This window comes from Cavia porcellus, unplaced genomic scaffold, assembly GCF_034190915.1.
Source record: "Cavia porcellus strain 051 isolate PalLab524CR breed Dunkin Hartley unplaced genomic scaffold, mCavPor4.1 scaffold_10, whole genome shotgun sequence".
Taxonomy (NCBI): Eukaryota; Metazoa; Chordata; class Mammalia; order Rodentia; family Caviidae; genus Cavia; species Cavia porcellus.
In genome coordinates, this window is record NW_026947493.1 from 84,651,826 (window position 1) to 84,675,553 (window position 23,728).

The 23,728-nt window shown below is 48.1% G+C and overlaps 1 protein-coding gene and 1 long non-coding RNA gene across 2 annotated transcripts in view; one reads left to right on the plus strand and one right to left on the minus strand.

Annotated features, from left to right (window-relative positions):
* The window catches only part of Fzd6 (frizzled class receptor 6), a 31,316-nt gene extending 11,693 nt beyond the window's left edge, over positions 1-19,623 (plus strand). Inside the window, exons 3-7 of the mRNA XM_003479837.5 lie at positions 5,206-5,402; positions 9,426-10,443; positions 15,659-15,807; positions 16,229-16,633; positions 18,056-19,623. Of these exons, the coding sequence (XP_003479885.4) occupies positions 5,206-5,402; positions 9,426-10,443; positions 15,659-15,807; positions 16,229-16,633; positions 18,056-18,257 (1,971 nt within the window). The 3' untranslated portion in view covers positions 18,258-19,623. The remainder of the gene's footprint in view (positions 1-5,205; positions 5,403-9,425; positions 10,444-15,658; positions 15,808-16,228; positions 16,634-18,055) is intronic.
* Positions 2,183-23,728, minus strand: part of LOC134477948 (uncharacterized) — a 37,267-nt gene continuing 15,721 nt past the window's right edge. Inside the window, exons 2-3 of the long non-coding RNA XR_010050283.1 lie at positions 5,492-5,566; positions 2,183-4,421 (exon numbers count right to left, since the gene is read on the minus strand). This is a non-coding gene — a long non-coding RNA (uncharacterized LOC134477948). The remainder of the gene's footprint in view (positions 4,422-5,491; positions 5,567-23,728) is intronic.

Genomic DNA, 23,728 nt, shown 5'->3' on the forward strand with positions numbered 1-23,728 from the left:
AGGGCGCTTGGGGTCCGGTTCAGACCCGGCTGCCAGCCTCGGTTCCAGCAGAGGTTTCTAGAAAGTGCTCTGTGCGGTGTGCCTCTCATTCGCCCTTTACCTTCCTCTTGGCGCTGGCGTGTCCTGGAACAGAACTGCGCCTTCTCCATTTCCCTTTCCTTCCGGATCGTTGCCAGTGCTAATATTAAAAATCACTTCTAGGGATTTCTGCCAGCACCGGCCCGGTCCTTGAAGGAGCCTTTTGTCTCTCCGAGGATTAAAGCTGTAATAACCAGGGCTGTTTTGGTCATTATTGAATAGCAGACTCTCAAAAGTGTCACTGGTATTTTTTATTGTGGTTGGTTATTGGGTGAGATTCTTTCCGAATACAGCATGAGAATGAGAAATGCAGCAGGGAAGGTGACCGAGAGGTGGGTGGAGCGGGAGGAGTTCGTGTTCCGAGCCCGAGTCTGCTCCCATGGTGAACGGGGTCACTGCGCCCTGCACGCGTGGGCTCCAAAATGAGAAATGAGAAATGTGTTCAGGAGGCCGGGGCCTCGGTCACTTAGCGAGCTGGAGAAAGGTTCACGGGGGAAAGAAAGGCACAGGCTCCAGAGACCAGGGCGACCGAGTGTTTGCTCATTCCATGAGCTCGCCTGGCACTTCCTGTGCAGAGTTCAGAGAGTGAGATCAAGGACCTGGGAAATGTCACAGTGAGTCAGGCACAAAATCTTTTATCTAAAGTCCTGGTTCCCAAGAATGCGGCCTGGGACATCTTGTGGAAGAACATGCATGATTCTTAGGGCGATTTTAGGGCGATTTTTACTTTAAAGGACGGGGCCCGACACACCCATCCTGCTTGTGTTTTCAGTTGATTTGTATACTGAGTCCAACAGGCTGACCCATTGTTGAGAGTGCTGCTATTTGTTTTTAAATGCTTTGTTCCAAAAGTACCTGGGCCTCACCGGGCGTGGTGGTGCATGCCTGTAACCCCAGCACTTGGGAGGCTGAGGCAGGAGGATCTCGGTGAGTTCAAAGCCAGCCTGGGCTATGTAGCGAGACCCTGTCTGGAGCCGCTTTCCATCTGAGAAGGATTCCTTTCCCGACTTCCTGCTGTCTGTCATTTATTTATTTATTTACTTATTTAGAGACATGTTTTCACCTTGTAGTTCAGGCTGGACTCAAACTCATGGCAATCCTTCTGCCTCAGCCTCCCAAGTGTGGGATTACGGGCTTGAGCCACCACACCTGGCAGTATATCACTGTCTGAAACAATAAAACAAAAGAACCAAAAAAGAGGAAGAGAAGAGACAAGGTCTGTTAGCTGTCTTTTGTTTCTCTCCTTATTTATACTTTGGGTTTCTCATAAGAGAAACCATGATGCTTAAGCAGCGCACCTGATTTCGTTCACGTAAACTTCTGGTCTCCAGGTGCCTTCTAGTCTCCATTTACCTATGTATGACTCTGGATTATCTTTGATTATGGTAGCCCAGAGCAATGGATTTTAGTTTTTATCTTTAAACCTTTTTATCTCTTTTCATTTTAAAACACTTTACCTTTTTTTTTTTTTTTTGTATCAGGAATTGAGGTCAGGACCTCGCACTTGCTAAGCAGGTGCTGTGCCACTGAGCTCTGTCCCCAGCCTCATTTGTAAACATTTTAACACAGTTTCTTTGTGTGTGTTCGGGATATGCCACAGATGCACTCACGGCGTGCTGGGGCACACACAGCTCAGTCTGACCGTTTCCCTTCCCCTCCCGCCCATGCTCTCCGGCCTCCCCACCCAACTGCCCTTCCATCCCGAGTGCTCCTCCGGCTCCGCGTGGGGACAGGAGGTGCTGGCTGTTCATGCAGTGTATTACGGTTCTCATCCTCCACTCACTACACCTTCTGTCTGCAAAATGTGGGCCAATTCTTTCATTTCCCACTTTTATATTGATGACTTTTGAATCCATGTCCTTACCCGGAGGTCTGCACTCCTCTGTTTCTTTAACTGTGTACTAGTAGGCATCGGCACCCCAAGGTCTGGGGCGCTCAGTGTGTACATCCACAGGTGAATGACAAACAACTGTGCAGCTGTGCAATGGACTGTTAATGGGCACAGAAAAAGAATGAAATATTATTACATGGAACAACACAGATGAATCTCAAAATAATGACTCTGAGTGAAAGAAACCAAACAACAGAAAGGCAGCTTACTGTACATTTCCTCTTTTATAAAATTACAGGAAATACGGTAATGGCAGAAAGCAGATCAGTGGTTGCCAGTAATGGGGGTAAGAGAATGTATTTGTGTTGGATTATTCGGTTTATTATGTATCAGTTACACCTCAGTAAAGTCCCTTGGTGGCAGCACTGTGGACCCTCCCGGTCCTGCGTGTGGCCATATTCTGAGCTGGGCGTTGACTGCGTGAGCCAGCAACTCCTGATTTAGAACTTGGGGATCTGTCCTCGCTCGTGTGATAGTGAATGATTCATTTCTCCGGTCCCACCACTTCTGCTTCCCTTCCCCTCATCCCGTGAATGAATTTTCCTGCAGTCACACTCAGCGCTGGCTTTCTGGGACACCGAGCACTGCCCTGCTGAGACAGCCTGAGCCTGGGTCACATTTAGGTCCGTCTCACGGTCCCGGGGTGGGCGCCCTCATCGGGGTGGTCTCTGCAGAGTGTGCTTTGTTTGTGCGCCGATTTTCAGCTGTCCTCAGGGACTCATTGGACCGCATGGTGTCAAGCACTCACAACGTGCTGTGCCGTCGGTTCTGGTCCTCACCCTGTGACCAGCCGAGGTCTCAGCAGAGGTGCTCGGTCCCCAGCAACCCCTCCACACTGCAGCACTGGGTCAGTCAGTCCCAGCCCTTCACAGGGTGTCCACACAGCCCTTCACGGGGTTCAGGAGTTCGCATGTCTCCTAGTGATCTAGGGGAACAAAACTCCCAACCTACTATGTGTCTGGAATGAGTTCATGTTCTCTAAAATCAAAAATGAATTTTAGGAACAATGGAGGTTAAGAGCAGAAATATTTATTGAGAGGAAGAAAGCTTCTGTCTGAGAGAGAGACAGAAGGGGTCCTGAGTGGGTTGCCAAAGACTCTGTTTTTTCTAGGGACTTTTATAGAAAAAAGCACGAGGTGAGGCTGCTCTAAGGTGGGGAAAACCGGGAACTTTCAAGGCAGATGGGCATCAGGTGGGACAGAGCTGTTGTCAACCAGTAAGTTTAATTGTTCAGGTAAAATTGACTAAATCAGGGACAAATGGGGAAGCCAGTCACATAGCAAGCGAGCGTTCTTTATGGATCAGTGACTCTTCCTCTAGGGGGCTGGGATGGTGACTCCTGGCTTCTCTGGGTGATCCACACCTAATCCCTAAGGATTATACTTAAGAGTATGGTCATATTTGTTTTGCCTTCTGTCCCAAGATCTGGCCCACAGCAGGAGGTGTGTGTCTCCTCCAGGTCTCCAGACATCTGGTCCTCTGTGCCGGCTTCCTCGAGGGCCCAACCCTGTCCAGTGGTCTGTATTTCTAACTGGCTCAGCTGCATGTGACACTAGCATTTACTAAAGAGCCACCCTCAGACACCAGTGTGTGTTTACCCCTCATAGAGCCTGAAGCGGCGTCATCTAACCCTCTCGGATGCCGTATTGACAGAGTGTCCCTTCTCTGTTGTGGGGTTTATGTCCCAGGGTGAGGGCAGGAGCTAAGAGATAACCAGAGACCCCAGATGTCAGCCAGCACTTACAGAGGGGCCTGGTGTCCAGGCAGGACATCACATGGTCAGGAGGAGTGGGGGCAGCTGTGCAAGGACCACGTGGGGACAGCACCGTGTGGCCCTGGCAGAGCAGGTGACAGGCAGCACACGCAGACTCAGAAGCCGAAAACCCAGGGGTGAGGGGAAGCAGGAGGCTGAGGCAGTGCTGGTGGGAACAGGAGCAAGAATGGCCGGCGGTGAACTGGGGGCATAGCGGGTTCAGGAGCACGCAGCCTCCCCGAGGGCTGGGTGACGGCTCCAGGATGAACCGTGCTGGCATCTTGGAACAAAGACACTAAGATTCTGAAGACACGCATTGGTGCACAGGGGGCCGATGTGGGAACTTGCCTTTGCGATCCTCGGGGGCTTCCAGTGGTCCAGGTGGGAGGGTTTAAGCCTGCAGCTGTGCCTGGCCGGGTCCCTTCTGATGGAGCGGCTGTGAGAGGAGGATGAGAAGCAAGGGGGGGATCAGCAGCCTCCTGCGCTGCCCATGTGGCGGTGGTGGCATTGCATACGGGATCCAGGGCCTCCGAGAAGCTGTGTCTGGGTTGTGGGGCAGAGACCCTGCTGACAGCCCAGCGTGCAGAAGCAGATGTGGCCGAGGTCCAGGGCTCTAAGGAGAGTGGGGCGGCTGGCTTCCCGGCTAGGAGGGCTGGGCGGAGCTCAGGTACCAGGAAATGCCTCAGAAAGCAGACCAATCTAATACAGGGGAACCAAAGAGAACCAGAAAAGGAACAGCCCATGAGACTGTGTCTTGTCTCTCGTTGCTGGGACAAAATACCCGACACCCAAGATGAAGGGAGGAAAGGTTTATTTAGCTCACAGTTTGTGGAGGTTTCAGTCCGCAATCAGCGGGCTCCAAGGCAGGGTGGCCCTGGCACTGGGGCAACACTTCAAGGTAGCAGCCAGCAGAAGCAGCCAGAGCAAAAGGGGGAAGAGCAAGCCTCTTCTCTTCCCTTATGTTATACACAGACCACCTTCCCCTGGACGAGTGTAGCGCTCACAAAATCTCTGTAACCTCCTCTGGCACAGGCAGAGAATATTTACAAAGTAAGAGCCCTGGCTCCCTGCTCAGTCTCTTAGTTAAACTCCTCAAGTTGACACTGTATCAACCATAACAGCAGGATCCGGGAGAATTCACATGGGAGCAGACAGATGGAGAGGGTGCTCAGGGAATAAATGGTGCCCCAGGACAGGGGTCAGGGGCCTGCGCAGAGTGGGCACCAGCAGGCTCCACAGTGCCCAGCGCACCCCCTGACAGGGCAGGCGGCTCCCTGGAATAAGCTGCGCCTGCTTGGGAAGTGGGCACCCGTGAGGGGCCCTCATCCAGCAGATGGAAGAAAGTTGTCTCTTCAAACTTTAATCATAGGGAGGAGACCTAAAGATTCTTTTGGAGTGAAAGTACACACTTTCAACAGGAAGTGAATTAACTTCATTCACTTGGGAGGAAAATCTCTGACCTCGCTTTCTGCTTTCTCACCAGCACTTTCTTCCCCTCGCCAATCTGGAGTGTTCGCCGAACGTCGAAACTTTCCTTTGCCAAGCGTTTATCCCAACCTGCACGGAGCAAATTCACGTGGTCCCACCCTGCCGTAAATTCTGCGAGAAAGTGTATTCTGACTGCAGGAACATCATGGACACCTTTGGGATCAGGTGGCCCGAGGAGCTTGAATGTGACAGGTAAGCAATGTGTCTTAGTTACTTTTTACTCATTGTTGAGACAAAATACCTGAAGCCCAAAGTTAGGAAAGAAAAGGTTTGTTTCTTACAGTTTTTGGAGGTTTCAGTCCATACTCAGTTGGCTCCAAGGCAGGGTGGCATGGCGGGGCCACAGTTCACAGCGGCTGCAAACAGCAAGGCAGAAACTGGTGGGAGAGAGAGACACACCTTCTTCCTGCCATTACGTCACATCCTGGCTCCACCCCAGGTGGGTGTAGCACTGACACCATCAATGCAAGCTCTAGACAATGAGCCAATCACAAGTGCACAATGCAAACGCATGAGGCCTGGGCCCACCAGCATAAACCATGACACGATTTCTCTCTGCATGCTGCCTCTCCAAATAGCTGGTGACCGGCTCTCATTACGCAGTGCACAGGCATTGCTGTTACTTGGTGCTGGGCATCACGGACAGTGGCTCGCGGCAAAGGGGCGTGGTTCCTGCTCTCAGAAACATATCGAGGTGGGAGGGACGGGTTGCCAGGTTACACACCAGCAGTGTGAAATGACGGCAGCCACTAACTCTGAGAGGGAGGAAGAGCTCCTCAGGGACGTGGTGACGGGAGGCAGCGCGGCACGTTGGGAAGGAAAGGCACTGCAGCTCGTTGGCGAGAGGGACAGGACAGTGGAGCGAGGCAGCACAGGGAAATGTAGGTTGGACAGACCGCAGGTGGGCCGGGCTGGGGGACAGTGTGGCCGACACTCACAGGGCCCTGTGCAGTGTGAGGCCGCTGGGGGGGCAGCGGGGGTGCTGAGGTAGCGGGAAAGAACCAGGAACAGGCCTGCAGACTCTCCGTGGAGAGGGACGGAGGCTCCTGGGAGGAGTTGGGATCCCGAGTCTCGGCTAGGAGAGAGGAATGGGGAGCCCTGGGGAGACTGCCAGTGCGCCCCAGGAGTCTGTGAGTCTGTGTCTGCCCTCGAGAGCCCTCGTCCTGCTGGGATGCTTGGGCCCAAGTTCAGGGCAAGCAGCTGCGTGGGTCTGTGGTGCCACAGGTGGGTGGGTGCGAAGGGGGAGCAGTGGCATGAAGTGGAGGCGGGTGAGAGCAGCACTGGTGCAGTGACAGCCCAGGAAGATCTAAGTGGACAGGAGTGCGGCAGAGGGGAAGGGCTGAGGGACCAAGCTGGTGAGCTCTGCGGGCAGACACACTTTCACCCGCATGCCGGGAGGACGCAGCACCAGGCGGGTGCTGGAGCGGAGTTTTGGAGAAAGGTGCACCTGCAGGCTGTGGCAGGATTCCTCGTGTCACTGGGACTGCAGGTGGCCAAGGAGGTCAGAGAAACTCATGTGACACAGGAGACAGGAAGCCAGGGAGGCAGTGCGTGACCCGTGAATGTCAAATCAGCAAGCGTGACGATGGCACAAAGGGGAGGTATCCTGGGCACGTTTCTTTCATTGCTGGGACAAAATACCCAACAGAAAGGGAAGGTTTATTTAGCTCACTGTTTGTGGAGGTTTCAGTCCATAAACGGGAGGGGGAGCAAACTTCTCCCTTGTATTGTACATAGGGTCCCCCCTATCCCATCAGTGGGTGTAACACTCACAATATCTCCCTGCGCTCCTCTTGCACAGGAGGAGGATATTTACAAAGTAAGGATCCTGACTCCCTGCTCATCTCCCAGTTAAACTTCTAAACTGCTCAACTTGACACAATGTATTAACCATCATAGGAGATGAGAAAAAGGCTGATTCCAGAAACAAACATTTGTTACTTGTTCCATATGGCGGGGTCCAGGCCCAGGGCTGCAGCAGGGGGTCCTGCTGTGGATCTCACAGCACAGCAGGGTGGCGGACAGTGAGGCGGGTTTTGTTCCAGGAGGGGGCAGCCTGCGGCCACGAGATGCTCTCTGCCTGGTTGCTCACCACATTGCAGAGTGGGTGAGATGCCTACATCTTTGCGGTTTGAGTTTGTTGAAGAAATGACACTTAAAAAAAAATTAAATCAGGGGCTGGGGATTTAGCTCAGCGGCATAAGCGCCTGCCTTGCAAGCAGGCAGTCGTGAGTTCAATCCCTGGTACCAATAAAAAGGAAAAAGACAAAAAAAAAAAAAAAATTAAATCAGCCGGGCGTGGCGGCTCACGCCTGTAATTCCAGCACTCGGGAGGCTGAGGCAGGGGGCTCGTTGTGAGTTCGAGACCAGCCTGGGCTATAAAGTGAGCTTAAGGCAAACCTACTGCATAGCGAGACCCTGTTTCAAAAAAAGACAAAAAAAAAAAAAAAATTAAATCAAGTTAAATGTATTTCAAGTTGGAGATAGCTTGGTACATGGAATTGGTAAGTAGAATCTCCATTTTAAACTCTTCATTTTGTTAAACTGTACCCCACTAATACAAACCAAGGCCATAATCATCTTTTTATAAAATATTCACTGAGTCAGATGCATGCAGGAATAATTCTGGTGTGTTCTGTACTAGAGAGACCTTATTTTTCTTCAGTTCTGTAAATCAAACCTTCAGTCTTCGAAAACATGAAAAAAGAGAATTTCCAATAAAAACCCTAATTCTAGCAAAAGTGGCATATTACATTTTCATGAAACTGGTAAATACACAAGTATTCATTTCATGGGTATTTATTTTATTATTATCTGTTGTTATCTAAATATATTTTAAAGGGTTTCTCATTAAAACCCAGACCACTTTTTAAGCTAACAAAGTCTTCCAAGTAACAGCAGTACACCCAGACCCGGCTCAGCAGCCAAGCCGTGTACTCATGAGAAATATCCGCATGTCCACACCCTAGACAGAAGGGCGGCAGGGAGGTGACCAGATCCTGGTCCGCTCTTTGCAGCCTTCTTGGTCCCGCTTAGGACCTTGAGCCTGACCCTGCCCTCCCAAGGGAGAAGCTCGTCTCTGCCCTTCCTGCTGTCCCAGCCCAGGCATGTAGTCCTTGTGGTCTACTTGTGGGGATCACGAGGTTAGGGTGGGGACCGGGGACGTAGCTCAGTGGCAGGACTCCCGTCTGGTGCGCACACGGCCCTGGGTTCAGTCCCCAGCACTACGAGAGAGAGAAGGAAAGTAAATTTCTCCAAACTGAAGTTTCCTGTGCTCTAAGTAGACAAGCCAGTTTTTTTTTTTTTTTTTTTTTTTGGTCAGGAGAGAACCAGTTTAGATAAATTCTCTCATAGTCTGTCTCTCTCTCTCTCTCTCTCTCTCTCTCTCTCTCTCTCTCTCTCTCTTTAAGAAAAAAGGGTTTATTTAGCTCATAGTCTATAGAGGTTTAGCCCATAGTCGGCTGGCTCCAGGACAGGGTGGCTTGGCAGAGGGGAACCGCAGCAGAGAAACAGTCCAAGGCAAAGCCAGGCAGGCAGCAGGCTGCTAACAGCACCCTCTTCCTGGCCCTTCTACCCTTTCCAGGGGACCCACCCTTAGGGCCGGCGGCCTCATGGCGGGTGGCCTTCCCATGACCCGCACCCAGAACTGCGCCAATCGGTGCACTGACTCAGAAGTCACACACCCTTGATCCCTGCGCCACACACCCTAGACCTGGCCACCTCCAAAAAGCCCCACCTGTGACCAAATGAGGCTTTGGGGGACATGTAGACACCAGCCACGTGGTACCTATTAAATTAAAGACAAGAACGACAGCAAGGGCGGGAAGTGGCAGAAATGCTGCCCAGCATGCTGAGTGGTCCTCGTTTCATAGCAGAAGGTCCCAGGTACAGTGTCCAGATAACACAGCGAGATGGAAGTGTGCCAGCTAACACACAGCACATGCTAAAAGTACAGGGTATTAAGTGGCCTTTAAAAGCAGAAACTATCTGCAAAGTGTTGGTTAGCGCCTGCCTGTGTATGCGTGGTGTGTGCTATTGTGTTGAGGCTTTTGTGACCCCTCAGCCTCCTGCCCCCCCAGACCTGTGCTGTGTGAGGTGTGTGTACCTCCCCGTCCGTTGTGGATTACAGGGTGATGTTTCACAGTTGGAAAGCGTGTCATACATGGCACATCGCGGAGAATGCTGACGTCACGGGGCTCCTCTTTGTAATTACAGGCTGCGGTACTGTAACGAGACGGCTCCCGAGGTTCACGGTCGGCACGGAGGAGCTCTCGGTCCCCAGAAGAAAACGGAGCAAGTCCAGAGAGACATCGGAATCTGGTGTCCGAGGCATCTGAAGACTTCTGGGGGGCAGGGCTATAAATTCCTGGGCATCGAGCAGTGTGCACCTCCGTGCCCCAACATGTATTTCAAAAGCGATGAGTTAGAATTTGCAAAAAGCTTTATCGGAATAGTTTCCATCTTTTGCCTGTGCGCGACCCTGTTCACCTTTCTCACCTTCCTGATCGACGTCAGGAGGTTCCGGTACCCCGAGAGGCCGATCATCTACTACTCCGTCTGCTACAGCATCGTGTCTCTCATGTACTTCATTGGGTTTTTGCTGGGCAATAGCACGGCCTGCAACAGGGCGGACGAGAAGCTGGAGCTGGGGGACACCGTGGTCCTGGGCTCCCAGAACAAGGCCTGCTCCGTCCTGTTCATGTTCCTGTACTTCTTCACCATGGCCGGCACGGTGTGGTGGGTGATCCTCACCATCACTTGGTTCCTCGCGGCCGGGAGGAAGTGGAGCTGCGAGGCCATCGAGCAGAAGGCCGTGTGGTTCCACGCCGTGGCCTGGGGCATCCCGGGCTTCCTGACGGTGATGCTCCTGGCCATGAACAAGGTGGAGGGGGACAACATCAGCGGGGTTTGCTTTGTCGGCCTCTACGACCTGGCCGCCTCCCGCTACTTCGTGCTCCTGCCGCTGTGCCTGTGTGTGTTTGTGGGGCTGTCCCTGCTCTTGGCCGGCATCGTCTCCCTCAACCACGTGCGACAAGTCATCCAGCACGACGGCCGCAACCAGGAGAAGCTGAAGAAGTTCATGATCCGCATCGGCGTCTTCAGCGGCCTGTACCTGGTGCCCCTGGTGACGCTGCTGGGGTGCTACGTCTACGAGCAGGTGAACAGGGTGACCTGGGAGATCACGTGGGTCTCGGACCACTGCCGCCAGTACCACATCCCGTGTCCTTACCAGGTACGAGCCGGATCGCACCCATTGGTGGTGCAGAGAATGTTCCTGGAAGTGGGCTTGTGCGGTCTGGGGTGTGAGGTGGAAGCCAGGTGGGGGAACCCGGCAGATACCGGGACTGTCCCTGTGGGGCAGCCGAGACCCGGCTCAGCGACCCGAGAGGGCTTTCCTTTCTGGAGCTGTAGCAATAGGAAGCGGCCTCCTGTATCCCCTAAAACATACAGCTGGGTGGAAAAGGCAGACGGACAGCAATGAGTAGTCAGGACAGAGGGAGAAGAGAGGCGCCTGCTGCCGGATGGGGAGAACCCTTCCCACCTGGGGGGGTATCGGGTGACGTTCTCTTCTGCCTTTCTGCGCAGTGCAAACATTGCTGGTTTAATAACCTTCCTGTTGATCGCAGTTCAGACCTAAGACTGAGGCCTGCCGCTCGGACCCACAGTCCGCCTTTTTTGGTGCAGCTCTGGGCACCTGGTGTGTGGAGCCTCCATGTCTTCCTTTGTACAGTGCGCCTTGCTTGGACAGCGCTGTGGTTTGTGCTCATAGTACCCTACAGTGCAGCACTTAGCTCCGTGTTCACCTCTACATTCCTGGACTGCACGCGAGAGTTGTGCAAAGAAAAGCAGCCAGGGTGGAGTTTCCCCTGGCCACGTCTTTGCTCTGAATGTTGTGCTGCGGTCCTGACCACAGCGCCTCATCTAACAGCAGTTCACTTGGGGACCGAGTTGCGGGACTGACAGGCACTCAACAAGGAATGTGTACTTGTAAGACAGAATTTGATCTCTGCCTAACTCCTCTGTCAGTTAAGTGAAAAAAAGCACAATTGAAGCAAAATATATTTTATGTGTTTCTAATGGTTATGACTAGTAGAATAGTGTTTTTAAGACATAAAAAGTACATTTCTGAAACTATAAACTTTATTAAGCATTTTAGTTGAGACTTTTAATAGAAAATTTATTTCTTGAGGAGAATCTTACAATTATTCTTCCATATTAAGGTATGAATTGAACACAAGCACAACCCTCACAGGTTAGCAAATTAAAAATTAATTTACATCATGCCAAGACAGGCATCACAACATTACTTCAAGTTGGCAGTAGCCTAAATATCTTCTTTTACAAATATCTTTAAGAGGTAGTTGAATAAGTCCCGATTCATCTGTGCAGTAGCACAGGCCTCTCCAGAGAAGGAAGGGCTGTATTGTACAACGTTCTAAGAAATGTTAGTAGATTCAGAAAGCAAAGAGAATATAGAACGTGTCATATTTTGATACTCATTCTATATTTTAAACTAGCATTTGAAAATTTATGCTTACAACAAAAGTATGATTTTAATTTTTATGAAAGTTCTACATTTTTAACATTTTACTGATACATATCTTACTTTGGTCAGACAAGTTTTTAATCACATAGTCATGCATATGTAAAGCGATAAATATAAATTGTTATAAGTTTATTTATATTTTTTGTTGCAGGTTATAGTGAAGGAAAATAGGTAAATATTTAGAGCAAATATATCATGCCAAAGTTTAGATTTGGCAAAATCTAAACAAATACTAAATATATTTAGCATTACCCCTCATCTGGAGTTCTATTTTGGTATGCACCTTAAGGTTACTTATTCAGAACATAGTTTAAAAATGTATTGTACTTGAATGTTATTCATTATATTATGCATTTCAAACCTTTATAATCAAATAGAAAGAAGATTTATAAAATTTTGTTCAATTTTTATATTGTCATTTTATTTTCATTTATTTTTGTCTTTTTTTTTTTTTTTTGTCTTTTTCCTTTTTATCGGTACCGGGGATCGAACTCACAACTGCCTGCTTGCAAGGCAGGCGCTTATGCCGCTGAGCTAAATCTCCAGCCCCTATTTTTGTCTTTTTTTTTTTTTTTTTATTTAAGGAGAAAAGAAAAAAAAAAAAAAACAGTGAAGGGGTACAAGTTATACAGATTTACAAAAGAAAAAAATGCGCAGTAGGAAATCACTAGTTAATGGATTACATATTGTCATCTTAGAAATAATTGTTCAAGTCACAAAATTAAAGCTTGTAGAGTGGACATTCCAACAATGATACTGCAAACAGTTCTGTTCAATGATCCAATAAAACTCTGTGATATCATTTTCTATCTTATACACTTAAATATACATGCAGTTATATAGTTTAGAGCACTTTCTTTTCCTCTCTTTTGTACAATGACTATTACACATTTTGGGTTTCATTGCTCCCACGGTTCTTATTGCTTTTTTGGAAGAGAGTAAAACCAAATGTGACATAACAGAACAGAATCGGTCAAGTCAAAAGGGTGGACATAATAGATAATATAAAAACATAATACAAGGTGATCAACAATGGTTACCATAATGCCTCCCGCTATCTCTAATAGAATTGCCTATATCATTAGTTGTAATACAATTGAACAAAACAGTAAAGAACAAAACCGACAAAACCAAAACATTGGAGACATTGTAGGTCTTCAAAAGTAGATAAAAGTCAACGAGAATGGGCGTTATAATGAATCTCATTATCTTCTCAGCTGATGCCTAAACTTTCGAACCTGATACTATCCAGAAAAACAGAATAGAGGAACCTGAGTCAAAAACAAGATGGTGAGAGTAATACAGGGCTTCAAATCGAGATAATAGAAAGTCAAAGTGGGTTACTATATTATATCCTGCTATTTTTTCCCTTTAATTAAACGGATAAAAATTTAAAAAGTAAATAATGGGGTGGAGATTGAGAAAAAAGAGGGCATAACAGCGAAACAGGGCAGATCAAAACATAACCATTTAAGCAGAATAGTGTTTCACCACCAGATAATTCCGACCCAAAAGTAGTTACCATATTGACTCTTTCCTTGAAGTCCTTGAGTACAACTTTGTATACTGTAGCATTAAGTATATCAAAACAACGTAAAACCATTTAAGAGAATGACAGCATTATAGAGTATTTAGAATCGACTAACAGAAAATGAACAATGGTTTCTGTATATTCTCCTTGTCTTTAAAAGGTTTTTGCTTATACTATCGTACATAATAAAATCCAATAAGATACAACCTGTTTAGACCATTGGAGACAGAAGAACAAAAGCTAGATGAGACTTCAAAACAAGATGGTACTAAGTCATTATTACCTATTAAGATGTCATTTTCTCCAAAATAGCTGTTCCTATCATCCAATCTTCTCTGTCTCATTTCTGTTGAGCTCTTTTTCTGTCAGTAGCTGTCAGTTTGTCTTCTTCATTTTGTTCTCTGCTCCATTCCTTGTGGCCTCCCCGCCACTATTTCTGGGTTCTTTGTATTTTTCTTTTTTTAGAATATCCTGCAATACTTTCTGTAGGGTTGAATTGGTGGTTGCAAATTCCCCCAGTTCCTCTTTATCCTGGAAGCACCTTGTTTTTCCATCAATTTCCAGGGACAGTTGTGCAGGATATCTCAATCTTGGCTGGAGATTATTATCTTTCAAAGCTTGAATTATTTTCCCCCATGCTCTTCGTGATTTGATGGTTTGTGCAGAGAAATCTGCTGTAATTCTGATGGGTGTTCCCTTGTAAGTGGTCTGTTTCTTGTCTCTTACAGCTTTTAATATTCTGTTCTTGTATTGAATTTCTGGAATTTTTATTATTATATGCCTGGGTGTTTCTCTGTTAGGGTTGTAGGTAGCTGGGGTCCTGTATGCCTCATACATCTGAGTATCTTTACCTTTTGCTAAATTAGGAAAATTCTCCTGGATTATTTCTGTGAGTAGCTTTTGTAGTTCACTTGTTTGTGTCCCTACTTCTTCTTTTATGTTCTGAATCCTTAAGTTATGGCTCCTCTTATCATCTTCTTGTCTTTGTATTATTGCTGTTTGTTTCTTTGTTATTTTTAAGAAGTTTTTCATTTCATTCTCCCATATTACAAGTCTGCCCTGAAGTTCAGATAGTCTGTCCTTAGTTTCTTTCAAGCTGTTATGCCAGTCTTGGATAGACTTCTTAATTTCTTGATAGTCCCTTTGAACCTGCTTCACATACTCTATGCTTTCTCTGTTTTCTCCATCAAGCAATTCTCCCCTCTTTTTCTGTTCTTCCATTCCACCATCTGTTTTTTCCTGGGTGGTGCTTAGCATTTCTCTAACTATTCTGCATACTTCTAGCTTCAGGTCGTTGATAACTTCATTCCTGAATTGGTCTATGAGGCTCTCTAGATGGCGCTTAATGTATATTGGTGCAGTGTCCACTATTGCCTGTTTCTCAGAATTGGGGGCCGAGGAGCCTTTCTTGTTGCTTCCCTTCCCCATATTTTCTGTTCCTTATAAAATGCAAGCTTACAAAGGAAGCCCGGCTTCCCTGCCTGTCAGCCACAGCCTGATCAAATTGCGCTGGCTAGGTGTTCCCGCCCACCGCAGTGCACCAGGGAGTTGCGGAGGAGGCAGCCTACGCGGGAGTCAGTCCTCCTCCGGGCCACCGTCAGGCTCTGGGATCTGGGTTAGGCCAGCCTACTGAGTCCGCCCGCAGCGTCACTCAGGCCAGGCACTTTTTACCAATCCCATCCGAGAAGGGAATGTGTGGCTGGAGTCGCCACCGCGCCCTGCTCCTACAGGACTGCCCGAGCCCAGAAAGTCCTCCGCAGGAGTCAAACTGTGGTAGGGGGTAGTTTCTCTCTCACCTCGCCACCAGTCAGTTTTCGTGTACACCTCCTTGTCCGTCCTGTTTTCGACTCCGTTCGCAGACTCCCATTCCCAGAGCTTCTGCGCGTCTCTCCTTGCCGAGCCGCTGTGGAAGCAGCCAGCCGCCCGGCGGCGGGAAACCCAAATCGCGGTTTCCAATGGCGCAGGGTCGAGCCTCCACACCGAGTCTTTTCTGTTCCTATTTTAGCGCCAGGACTGTATTCTAAGTTGGTTTCTCTCAGCCCAGTTCGTTCCTGAGTCAGCAGAGCATATCTCTACCGGTTCATGTCTCCTTAGTCCGCATCATTCCTGACTTCTGAGCCGAGCCTTTCAGAGAGCCTCCGGTAGTTGCTGTTGTCTGTCCGCCATGTTCTCCTGGAAATCCTATTTTTGTCTTTTTGAGACAAAGTCTCACTATGCAGTTCAGGCTGGCCTTGAGCTCACTTTGTAACCCAGGCTGGCCTCAAACACAGCGTTCCTCCTGCCTCAGCCTCCCACATGCTGGGATTACAGGCGCAAGCCACCACAGCCGGCTATATTGTTGTTTTAAACCTGCCATATTTTTTTCTGTAGGTAAAAACAACAGCCCGACCGGAACTGGCACTCTTCATGATAAAATACCTGATGACACTGATCGTCGGGATCTCTGCCGTCTTCTGGGTTGGAAGCAAAAAGACCTGCACCGAGTGGGCTGGGTTTTTTAAACGAAATCGCAAGAGAGAGTAAGAACCTGATGAGTTTTCTGACATGTTTTGAAAATAAACAGATCAAAATACCTAAACCTTTTCCCTAAGACAGCATAAACTATCGACCTTAATTTTAGAAAACAATTGAGTTTAAACCAAGACCATTAATTGTGGTCCTTGTCCTTTGCCTTCTGGTTACATCTCTGTCTGATGCACTTAAATAGGACACAAATACAGTCGGTCCCTTGCTGTGAGCTGAGCTGACCTTCCCTTCTTCTCTCCTCCTTTGATTTTGGTCTAATTTTTTACTAGCTTCCAATTGCAGCAAAAAGTGTAAGCCCAAACCACTGTTTCGCTGTCTGAAGCCTCCTATTTTGCAGTGTTTGCAAGGCTGTCCATTGGGTGGGACTTGGGAGGTACTGAGCACTGAGCACCTCTCTCCTGGGTCTCCCCGCAGTCCCATCAGCGAGAGCCGCCGGGTGCTGCAGGAGTCCTGCGAGTTCTTCCTGAAACACAACTCCAAGGTGAAGCACAAGAAGAAGCCCTGCAAGCCGGGTTCGCACAAGCTGAAGGTCATCTCCAAATCCATGGGGACCAGCACCGGGGTGACCGCGTATCACGGCACCTCCGCCGTGGCCATTGCCGACCAGGACTTCCTGGGACAAGAGACGGCGACAGACATCCAGACCTCGCCCGAGGTGTCAGTGAGAAAGGCAGGCACGGCCAGGGAGCAGGACCTCGGGGAGCCCACGTCCCCCACAGCCAGCTCCAGATTCGTCGGGGACATGGGTGACAGGAAAAGCCAGGCCACCAGCGTGCAGGACAGGGCCAGTGTCTCGGACAGTGTCCGGAGCGAAGGAAGGTGAGACTGATTCTATCTTTCGGTTACTTTGGCTAGTGTGCGTGCTGGGGATCGCCCCGCGGGGGCAGGAGTCTCCATTCTTCTCCTCCTCTCCTTCCCTCCTCCCGCTGCATCTCTTGGTCCCTTCCCTTCCGCCAAAGATCTGTCTCCCCGTTCCCCATGATCTATCTTTTGCTTTGCTCTTTAAATTATTCGTACGTTGGGTGTCTCATAGAGGGGGGACCCTGTGATGTTTGAGCTTGTGTGTCTGATTTATGATTTCTCCGGACACCTGGTGAGCAAGCCTTGGAGGAGTCTACCTGCCTGTCCCTAAGTGAGGGAGGCGTGGGCTCGGCCTGTAACCGCTGCAGAACGCCTTCCTCCCTCGCCTGAGCAGGCGGCCCCAGCTGTGGTCTCCTCTACACTAACCCTCCTGAGCTGCTCAGACACTTAGCTGGACGCCGCTGCCTCGTGTGAGGTGCAGGCTCGGTTTCCATCAGTACCACACTGCAGCTCTGTCTAAGAGGCGTTGTATAAATAGGGTTGTAAGATGCTTTTCGTTTTCTGAACATGAAAGGGTGTTGGCCTCTTTTTTTTTTTTTTTTTTTTAATTTGTCCTGTGTTTTGGTGCTGGGAACTGACCCAGGCCTCACGCACACTAGGGAAGCACCCTGTCACTGAGCTACACCCCAACCCCAACCCCAAGGACATTACCCTCTTTCATGAATTTTCCCACATGGACACAGACGATCGAAGCACAGGTGGACGTGGGCCCCACACTGACCGCTGACTCCTTTCAGCTGTCCACACTGGCTCAAAGTGCCTTTTCTCCTCCACTGACAGCTTTGTTTGTTTGGGTTCTGTGTTTTCAGTGTTGGGGACTGAGCCCAGCATCTTCCCCCTGAGCGGTATCCCTGGCCCTGTGTCTTCTTTTATTTTGACCCAGGGTCTCATGGCTCACTAAATCAGGAAGTTGCCCAGGCTGCGCTCCAATTTGACACCCTCCTGCCTCTGCCTCTCAGAGTGCTGGATTAACATTTGTGCCACCACACCTGACTCCCTGACAGTTCTTTGTAGACCTGGACGTAATCAGGAACACGCTTTATACCCCAGAAGTGTGGAGGGTCCTCCAGGTAGAGCCGAGACCTCACACATCTCTGTTCCCAGCCTAACTTGGGGTCTGGTCCAAGGTGGGGAATCTGTAAAGAATTCGCTGGGCTGAGGGCGGGGTTCTTGAGCCCTGGGAGACACTGTGTTCCATCCACCCGCTAAGGTCAGCAAAAGCTGCATTTGAAACCTGAGCTGTGTTCTGAGGACTTAGAATAGACCTGAGGGTTTAGAGCACCATGCTCCAGGCAGATTGCTGTCAGTGGGGGTGAAGCTCATGGAAAGCGGGGAGCAGACACCAGGACGTCTGACCTTTGCGCCTCTCCTCCTCCCCAGGCTGAGTCCCAGGAGCGACACTGCTGCTGCTGGCCCGGGGCAGGGCATGGTACCCCAAGGCCCCAGCTCCCCAGAGCCCGGCCACCTCGAGGACCCCACGCCCCCTGTCGGCCACGCGGCCTCGGGAGCTGGGCAGGCACAGGAGCCAGCGTCACCTGGACCACCAAGGACTACTGAGGACCCCGCGGGCCCAGCGTCGTAGGAACCCCAGGTCGCCTTCCTTCACATCAGCTATGAAGCGACTGGGTAAAAAACTGGTATCAAGAAAAATACGACTCTTTTCCCCAAAGGCTTCTGACACATTCCTGAAAATAGAAATGTTTAGGTTAATAATATTTTTTAAGTCGTGGGAGGAGGGAGCTGCAGGAAACTTCCTCTTCTATTTCTTTTCTTTTCTTTCTTTTTTTGTTTGTTTTTAACTCCTCTTGAATTTCTGAAGATTCTACCTGGGTTGGATGCGTTTTAAGATACATTTTCACTATTTTGGTTTTTTGACATCAAGGCAAGATTTTTCTTTGTTGAAGTATTTAAAACTTATCTGTGTACTTTTATATGTATTTGAAAAGAAACTTGTATGTATTTGAATATTTTGGACATGTTGGAAAACCGATTTGTGTATTTTTATTATCATATTCTGATATTTTAGCACTGCTTTGGTAGCATTTACACTGAATTTCTAACAAAACTAGAACATAGTATTCTTTCATAGTCTAACAATAGTTGGCACACCTAAACGTCTTTTATAAAAGGTGTTCAGCTTTAAAGAACCACTCTACCTTACTGCGCGGGAATTTATTTCTCATTGATTTAGGAATTCCACGCAGATTTCTACTGCACTGAAATAAGGTGCTCACTGGAAGGGCGTCCCTGGGGTGCTGCTCCTGGTCCTTCTGCATTTTGAAATAAAATAGCAGAGGAAACATATTCTTTTACAGACAAAGCCAGGTGCAATTGGTTTCTGTTCCTTGATGTTTCATGACACCCATGACTGCATTACAGCCACTCCCAGCTGCTTAGGCATCTCCTGTGTTTTAATTTTTGTTTTTTAATGCTTAGACTACTACAAACACTTTATATGGTGTAGCGGTATTCTCAGATGTTACGGCGCAGCAAAGTAACTGAGTGTACAAAAGTATCTTAGCAATGTTAGTGCCGGCCTGGTGGGGGAAGACACTGTTCTGAGGAACAGAATGTGTTTGGTACACATACTTCAAGCTATTCAGGAGTTTTTACAGTTTTGTATGTTGAACAAAATTCTCTGAAACTTTTGGTATATTTAGCATACTATTAAAGCATAAAACAAAATGATCATGTACTGTATGGAAAACGTTGTAAATATTAACTTTTCCACATTTGTAAACAGATAACTTTGTATACCTTGTTTTGAGTGACCTTTTTATTAATAAAATTTTCTTTATATAAGAGATTATAAAGTATTCTGTGGTTCAGTGGTATTGTGCAGGCCCAGGAAGTAGTACACAGTAAAACTTTGGGTTGCGAATAATTTGTTCTGCCCATGTTCTGTAAGATGAGCAAGCATTTCTAATAAATTTTAACTTGATAAACAAGCAGTGTCTTACAATACGAGTGATATGTGACACTGAATATCACATGATCTCAGCCGAGCCAACGGTTTTTCTCTCTCTGGCTGCAGAATTCTGTGTCTTGGTTACTTTTCTCTTGTTGCTGGGACAAAATACTAGGCACCCTAAAATGAAGGAAGGAAGGTTTATTTGGCTCACAGTTTGTGGAAGTTTCAGCCTATAGTTAGCTGGCTCCAAGCAGGGTGGCCTGGTACCGGGCTAACACTTTAAGGCAGCAGTCAGCAAAAGCAGCCAGAGCAAAAGAGAGAGAAAGAGCAGGCTTCTTATATTGTACACAGACCACCCCACTTCAGGGTGCGTGTAGCACCCACTAAATCTCTGTGCCCTCTTCTTGCACAGGCTGAGGATATTTACAAAGTAAGGATCTTGGCTTCCTGTAGAGTCTCTTAGTTAAACTTCTAAGCTTTTCAAGTTGACACAGGTATCAACCATTACAGTATGCTTGTCACATTTCTGCAAAATCCTTAAAGGGAAGCAAAATCAAGTGTCACTGGACAGGTCCTTATTAAAGCTGCAGGAAAAGAAAACAATTCCACTGAGCCAACAGCAGTGCTTCTGTTAGTGACAATGAAAGTCGTCTTACACAGCAACCCTCCTCTGTCGTTTCCTTCACACGAGCCATGAAGGCTTTCAAAACTAAGTGCAGGATAATTTGCTCACTTTCTTTACATTTTGTATTTTCTTTAATATTTTGTTTTATATTACAGTATTATAATCATTTTATATGAATATTTTTGGATTGTGGAATGAATCATCTGAGTTTCCATTGTTTTTTTAATGGGGAAATTTACTTTGATATATAAATGCTTTGGATTACAAGCATGTTTCTACTAAAACTGCCTCAGAAGGAAACAGTCTCCCACTCAGCAATGTGAAACATAGATGAAAGATAAAGACAAATGATGTTCTGCAGATGGGGAGCTCTGGGGTGACCCAGTGCTCTCTATGGAACAAAGGGCCATGAGTCCAAAAGCTCACAGCTTTCATTGGTATCAATCAGGGAAGTGGGTGGGAGTCAAGGCAAAGTGCTAGAGGACAGACACTTTGCAGGCACAGCTGTAAGGAGAAACAGACAAATTTTGTACCAGGCACAGAGGCGTCCAGTTAGCAGTACACGGGATAGCTTGATGTGTGCAAGGCTAGCACCTTTACTGCCAGAAAGATATAGTTCTTTCTGAGTCCCAAGGCCTCAGCTGAGATGGTATCTCATGTCTTAGCTTGGAATCTCACAGCTCGTGTTTGAGCCCCCCATTCTAGCTGTCAGCAGGTGGCAATCATGACCCACTTCGTTATGGGGAGACTCCTAGTGCCTCAGCCAGACTCCATCACATTCTTTTGACCAATTAAGGGAACATCAGCTTCAATATAGCCAGCTCCACATATCCCAGTGAGTAGCACTGAGTAAAGGTCCAGCAAAGATCGAGGCAAGGGGCTTTGTTCCTCAGGAGAGCACAGCTTGGTGGTCTCCCACATTTCCAGAATAAATTGTGCTCGCAAACCAAGGTTTTAATGTGCTTTTTCAGATTAGTGACACACTGTAAGTCAGAAGCTTTTTATTTTTTGTAGATGGTATTTTGCTACATTCCCTAGGCTGGCCTTTAACACCTGGGCATGAGCATTCTCCTGTCTCAGCCTCCCAGTTGCTGGCACTATAGGTATATACCACCACATCTGGCCAGAAGGTTCTTTGTACCTGAAGAAGGAAAGGACAGTCAGGAATCTTTTTTTTTTTTTTTTTTTTTTTGGTAGCAGTTTCTTCCCCGAAGAAGGCTAAAATATATGGAGAAATAAAACATCATCATTTCCTCAAGCATGAAGAACTAATAAAAGAGCAAAAACTAGCCAGCTTAAGGGGTGCTGCCCAGCTGACCCTGGGAGCTTCCATGGCACAGATGCTTTGGCTGAAAGAGAGAAGGGGCTGCTGGTGACCCCAGGGTGATCCCAAAGGGCTGCAGAGGAGGAAGAAGTGTGACCTCTAAAGGAAGCAATCCTGCCTTTAGTTATTGGTGCACCCCCAAAATTTCAAGCCCTGCCATTAGATAATAGTCCCCAGGCACCAGGCAGAAAGAAAAGAAAGTATCAGGGGGAAGGAAACGTTATTCTTTTTGTCTTAGGAACAGTTTTTAAACAGTGTCCTGCCACCCATGCTGGGGCCTGAAACCAAGCAACCCTCCCCTGCCTGTTTTGTTTTGTTGAATTTCAATATACATGAAAGTATGGACAGCTATTTTGAAGAGAACGAGAGACTCTATGACAGCCATTAGTGACTTCCCTATTGCCTGGTTTTGAAGACCTAAATCGCCTTCCTCATTCTGTTCGGATCAGTTTTGTACTATGTTGTTTTGTATGAATTCTCTGTATGTGAAGACATGGACAGCTATTTGGAGGAAAAGAAGAGACAATATGATAGATAGTGAAGATCTCAGGTCGTCTAGCTTTGAAATTTATATCTCTTACATTGCTTTTTTATGTCTTTTTTTGTTCTGTTTTGTTGTGGTTAATTTTACCCCCTATAAAATTAAATTAAATTAAAATAAAATAAAATACAGTGTTCTGGTCAGGGATATAGCTCAGTGGCACAAGCACCTGCCTGGCAAGTGTGAGGTTGTGAGTTTGATTCCTGGTACAAAAAATAAATAAAATAAAATACAACATCCATCCTGTGATCAATCAGGTGTACCGAAAGAATTTTTTTGGTTCATCAAAAGGATGAACAAGAATTGGCATGAATATCAGATTTAAAAAATCATCAGTACTCTTGAATGACCAGATGTGCCTTTAAACACTTTAAACTTTAAAACCCCAGCATGGAAAACTACATGCCTATTAGGATGACTAAAACAAAACCGAAGCTGTGGTACCAATCTTCAGAGAGGATGCAGAGCACCGGGATCCCATTCGAGGCTGGCGGGGAAGCCCAGGGCGCAGCCACAAAGGGAGCTGTGCGCCCCAGCCCGGTGCCGCCCAGCCCAGCTCCACGCAGCCCTTGGCAGCTCTGGCAGCCACACTCCTGGGGTCCAGGAGCCAGCCGGTCCCTGGGCAAAGTCCCCCTGCACAGGAAGTGCAGCTTCTGTCTGGGTAGCTCACAGTGACTCTTCCAAGCTCAGTGGGGCCAAGGCCCTCAGGAGGAGGCGTAGCGTGGCGACAGCAGCGTGGGGACTGTGGGCTCACCACAGAGCAGCCCCACCAACACCATGGAAGGTGAGCGGGGCGTGGGAAGAGCACCGCACCTTCCCGTGTGCGACCAGAAAGTCGCACCTCTGTGCCCTTGTTCTCCGCAGCCTGAGTCTCACTGGGCGGAGGCTGGGCTGGGGAGGTAACCAGGGCTGAGCCCAGGGAAGGCCACTGAGCTTCCCTAAAGGATCCAGCACCTCCCGGGAAACGTGGGAGGCAGGGGTCACTAGGCCCAGGAGGCCTGGTGACATCGCACACAGCGGGAGGAGACGAAACTAGAAGAAGAGGGTTCCTTCCCTGGGAATGAAGGCCATCAGGACACGGAGGGGCCTCGCTGCCACCCGGGGCCGTCCTTCAACCGACTGTGACCTCCCTGTGCCCCGGCCTCCTTAGTCCTGGGCAGCTTCCCAGGGCCTCTCCTCCTCTCATCTTCTTCTGCTTACCTCTGAGTTTCTCCTATGTTTCTAAGAAAATGTATCATCAGGCTTACCTTTTAAATTTCTATTAAATTTTTGTTTAGCAAGTGTTGTGTTCAGTGGTTGCAAGGAGAACAATTACATATAGGACCCAGAATTTGTAATATTATTTTATGACGGTCACCCAGAGTTAAATACAAGAAAGTGCAGGAAATCTGTCCACAACACTAAAGACCTAGAAAATCCAGCTGAGGGCTGAATCACACAGCAATGTCCTTCATGAGTCCAGCTGAAGACCTAGACCCATGACAATGACTCATGCAAGTCTGCTTCTCGGATCTGAGCTGTGAAGGCCCAAAGGTCAGTGGTGGAAGCCAGAAAGTCTGTACCAGTGAGGTGAAGGATCTGTGCTCACAGAGTGAGGGTTCTGCAGTGGAGCCAGGAAGTTTAGCCCAGCATAAGGACCAGGGCTCCCCCAG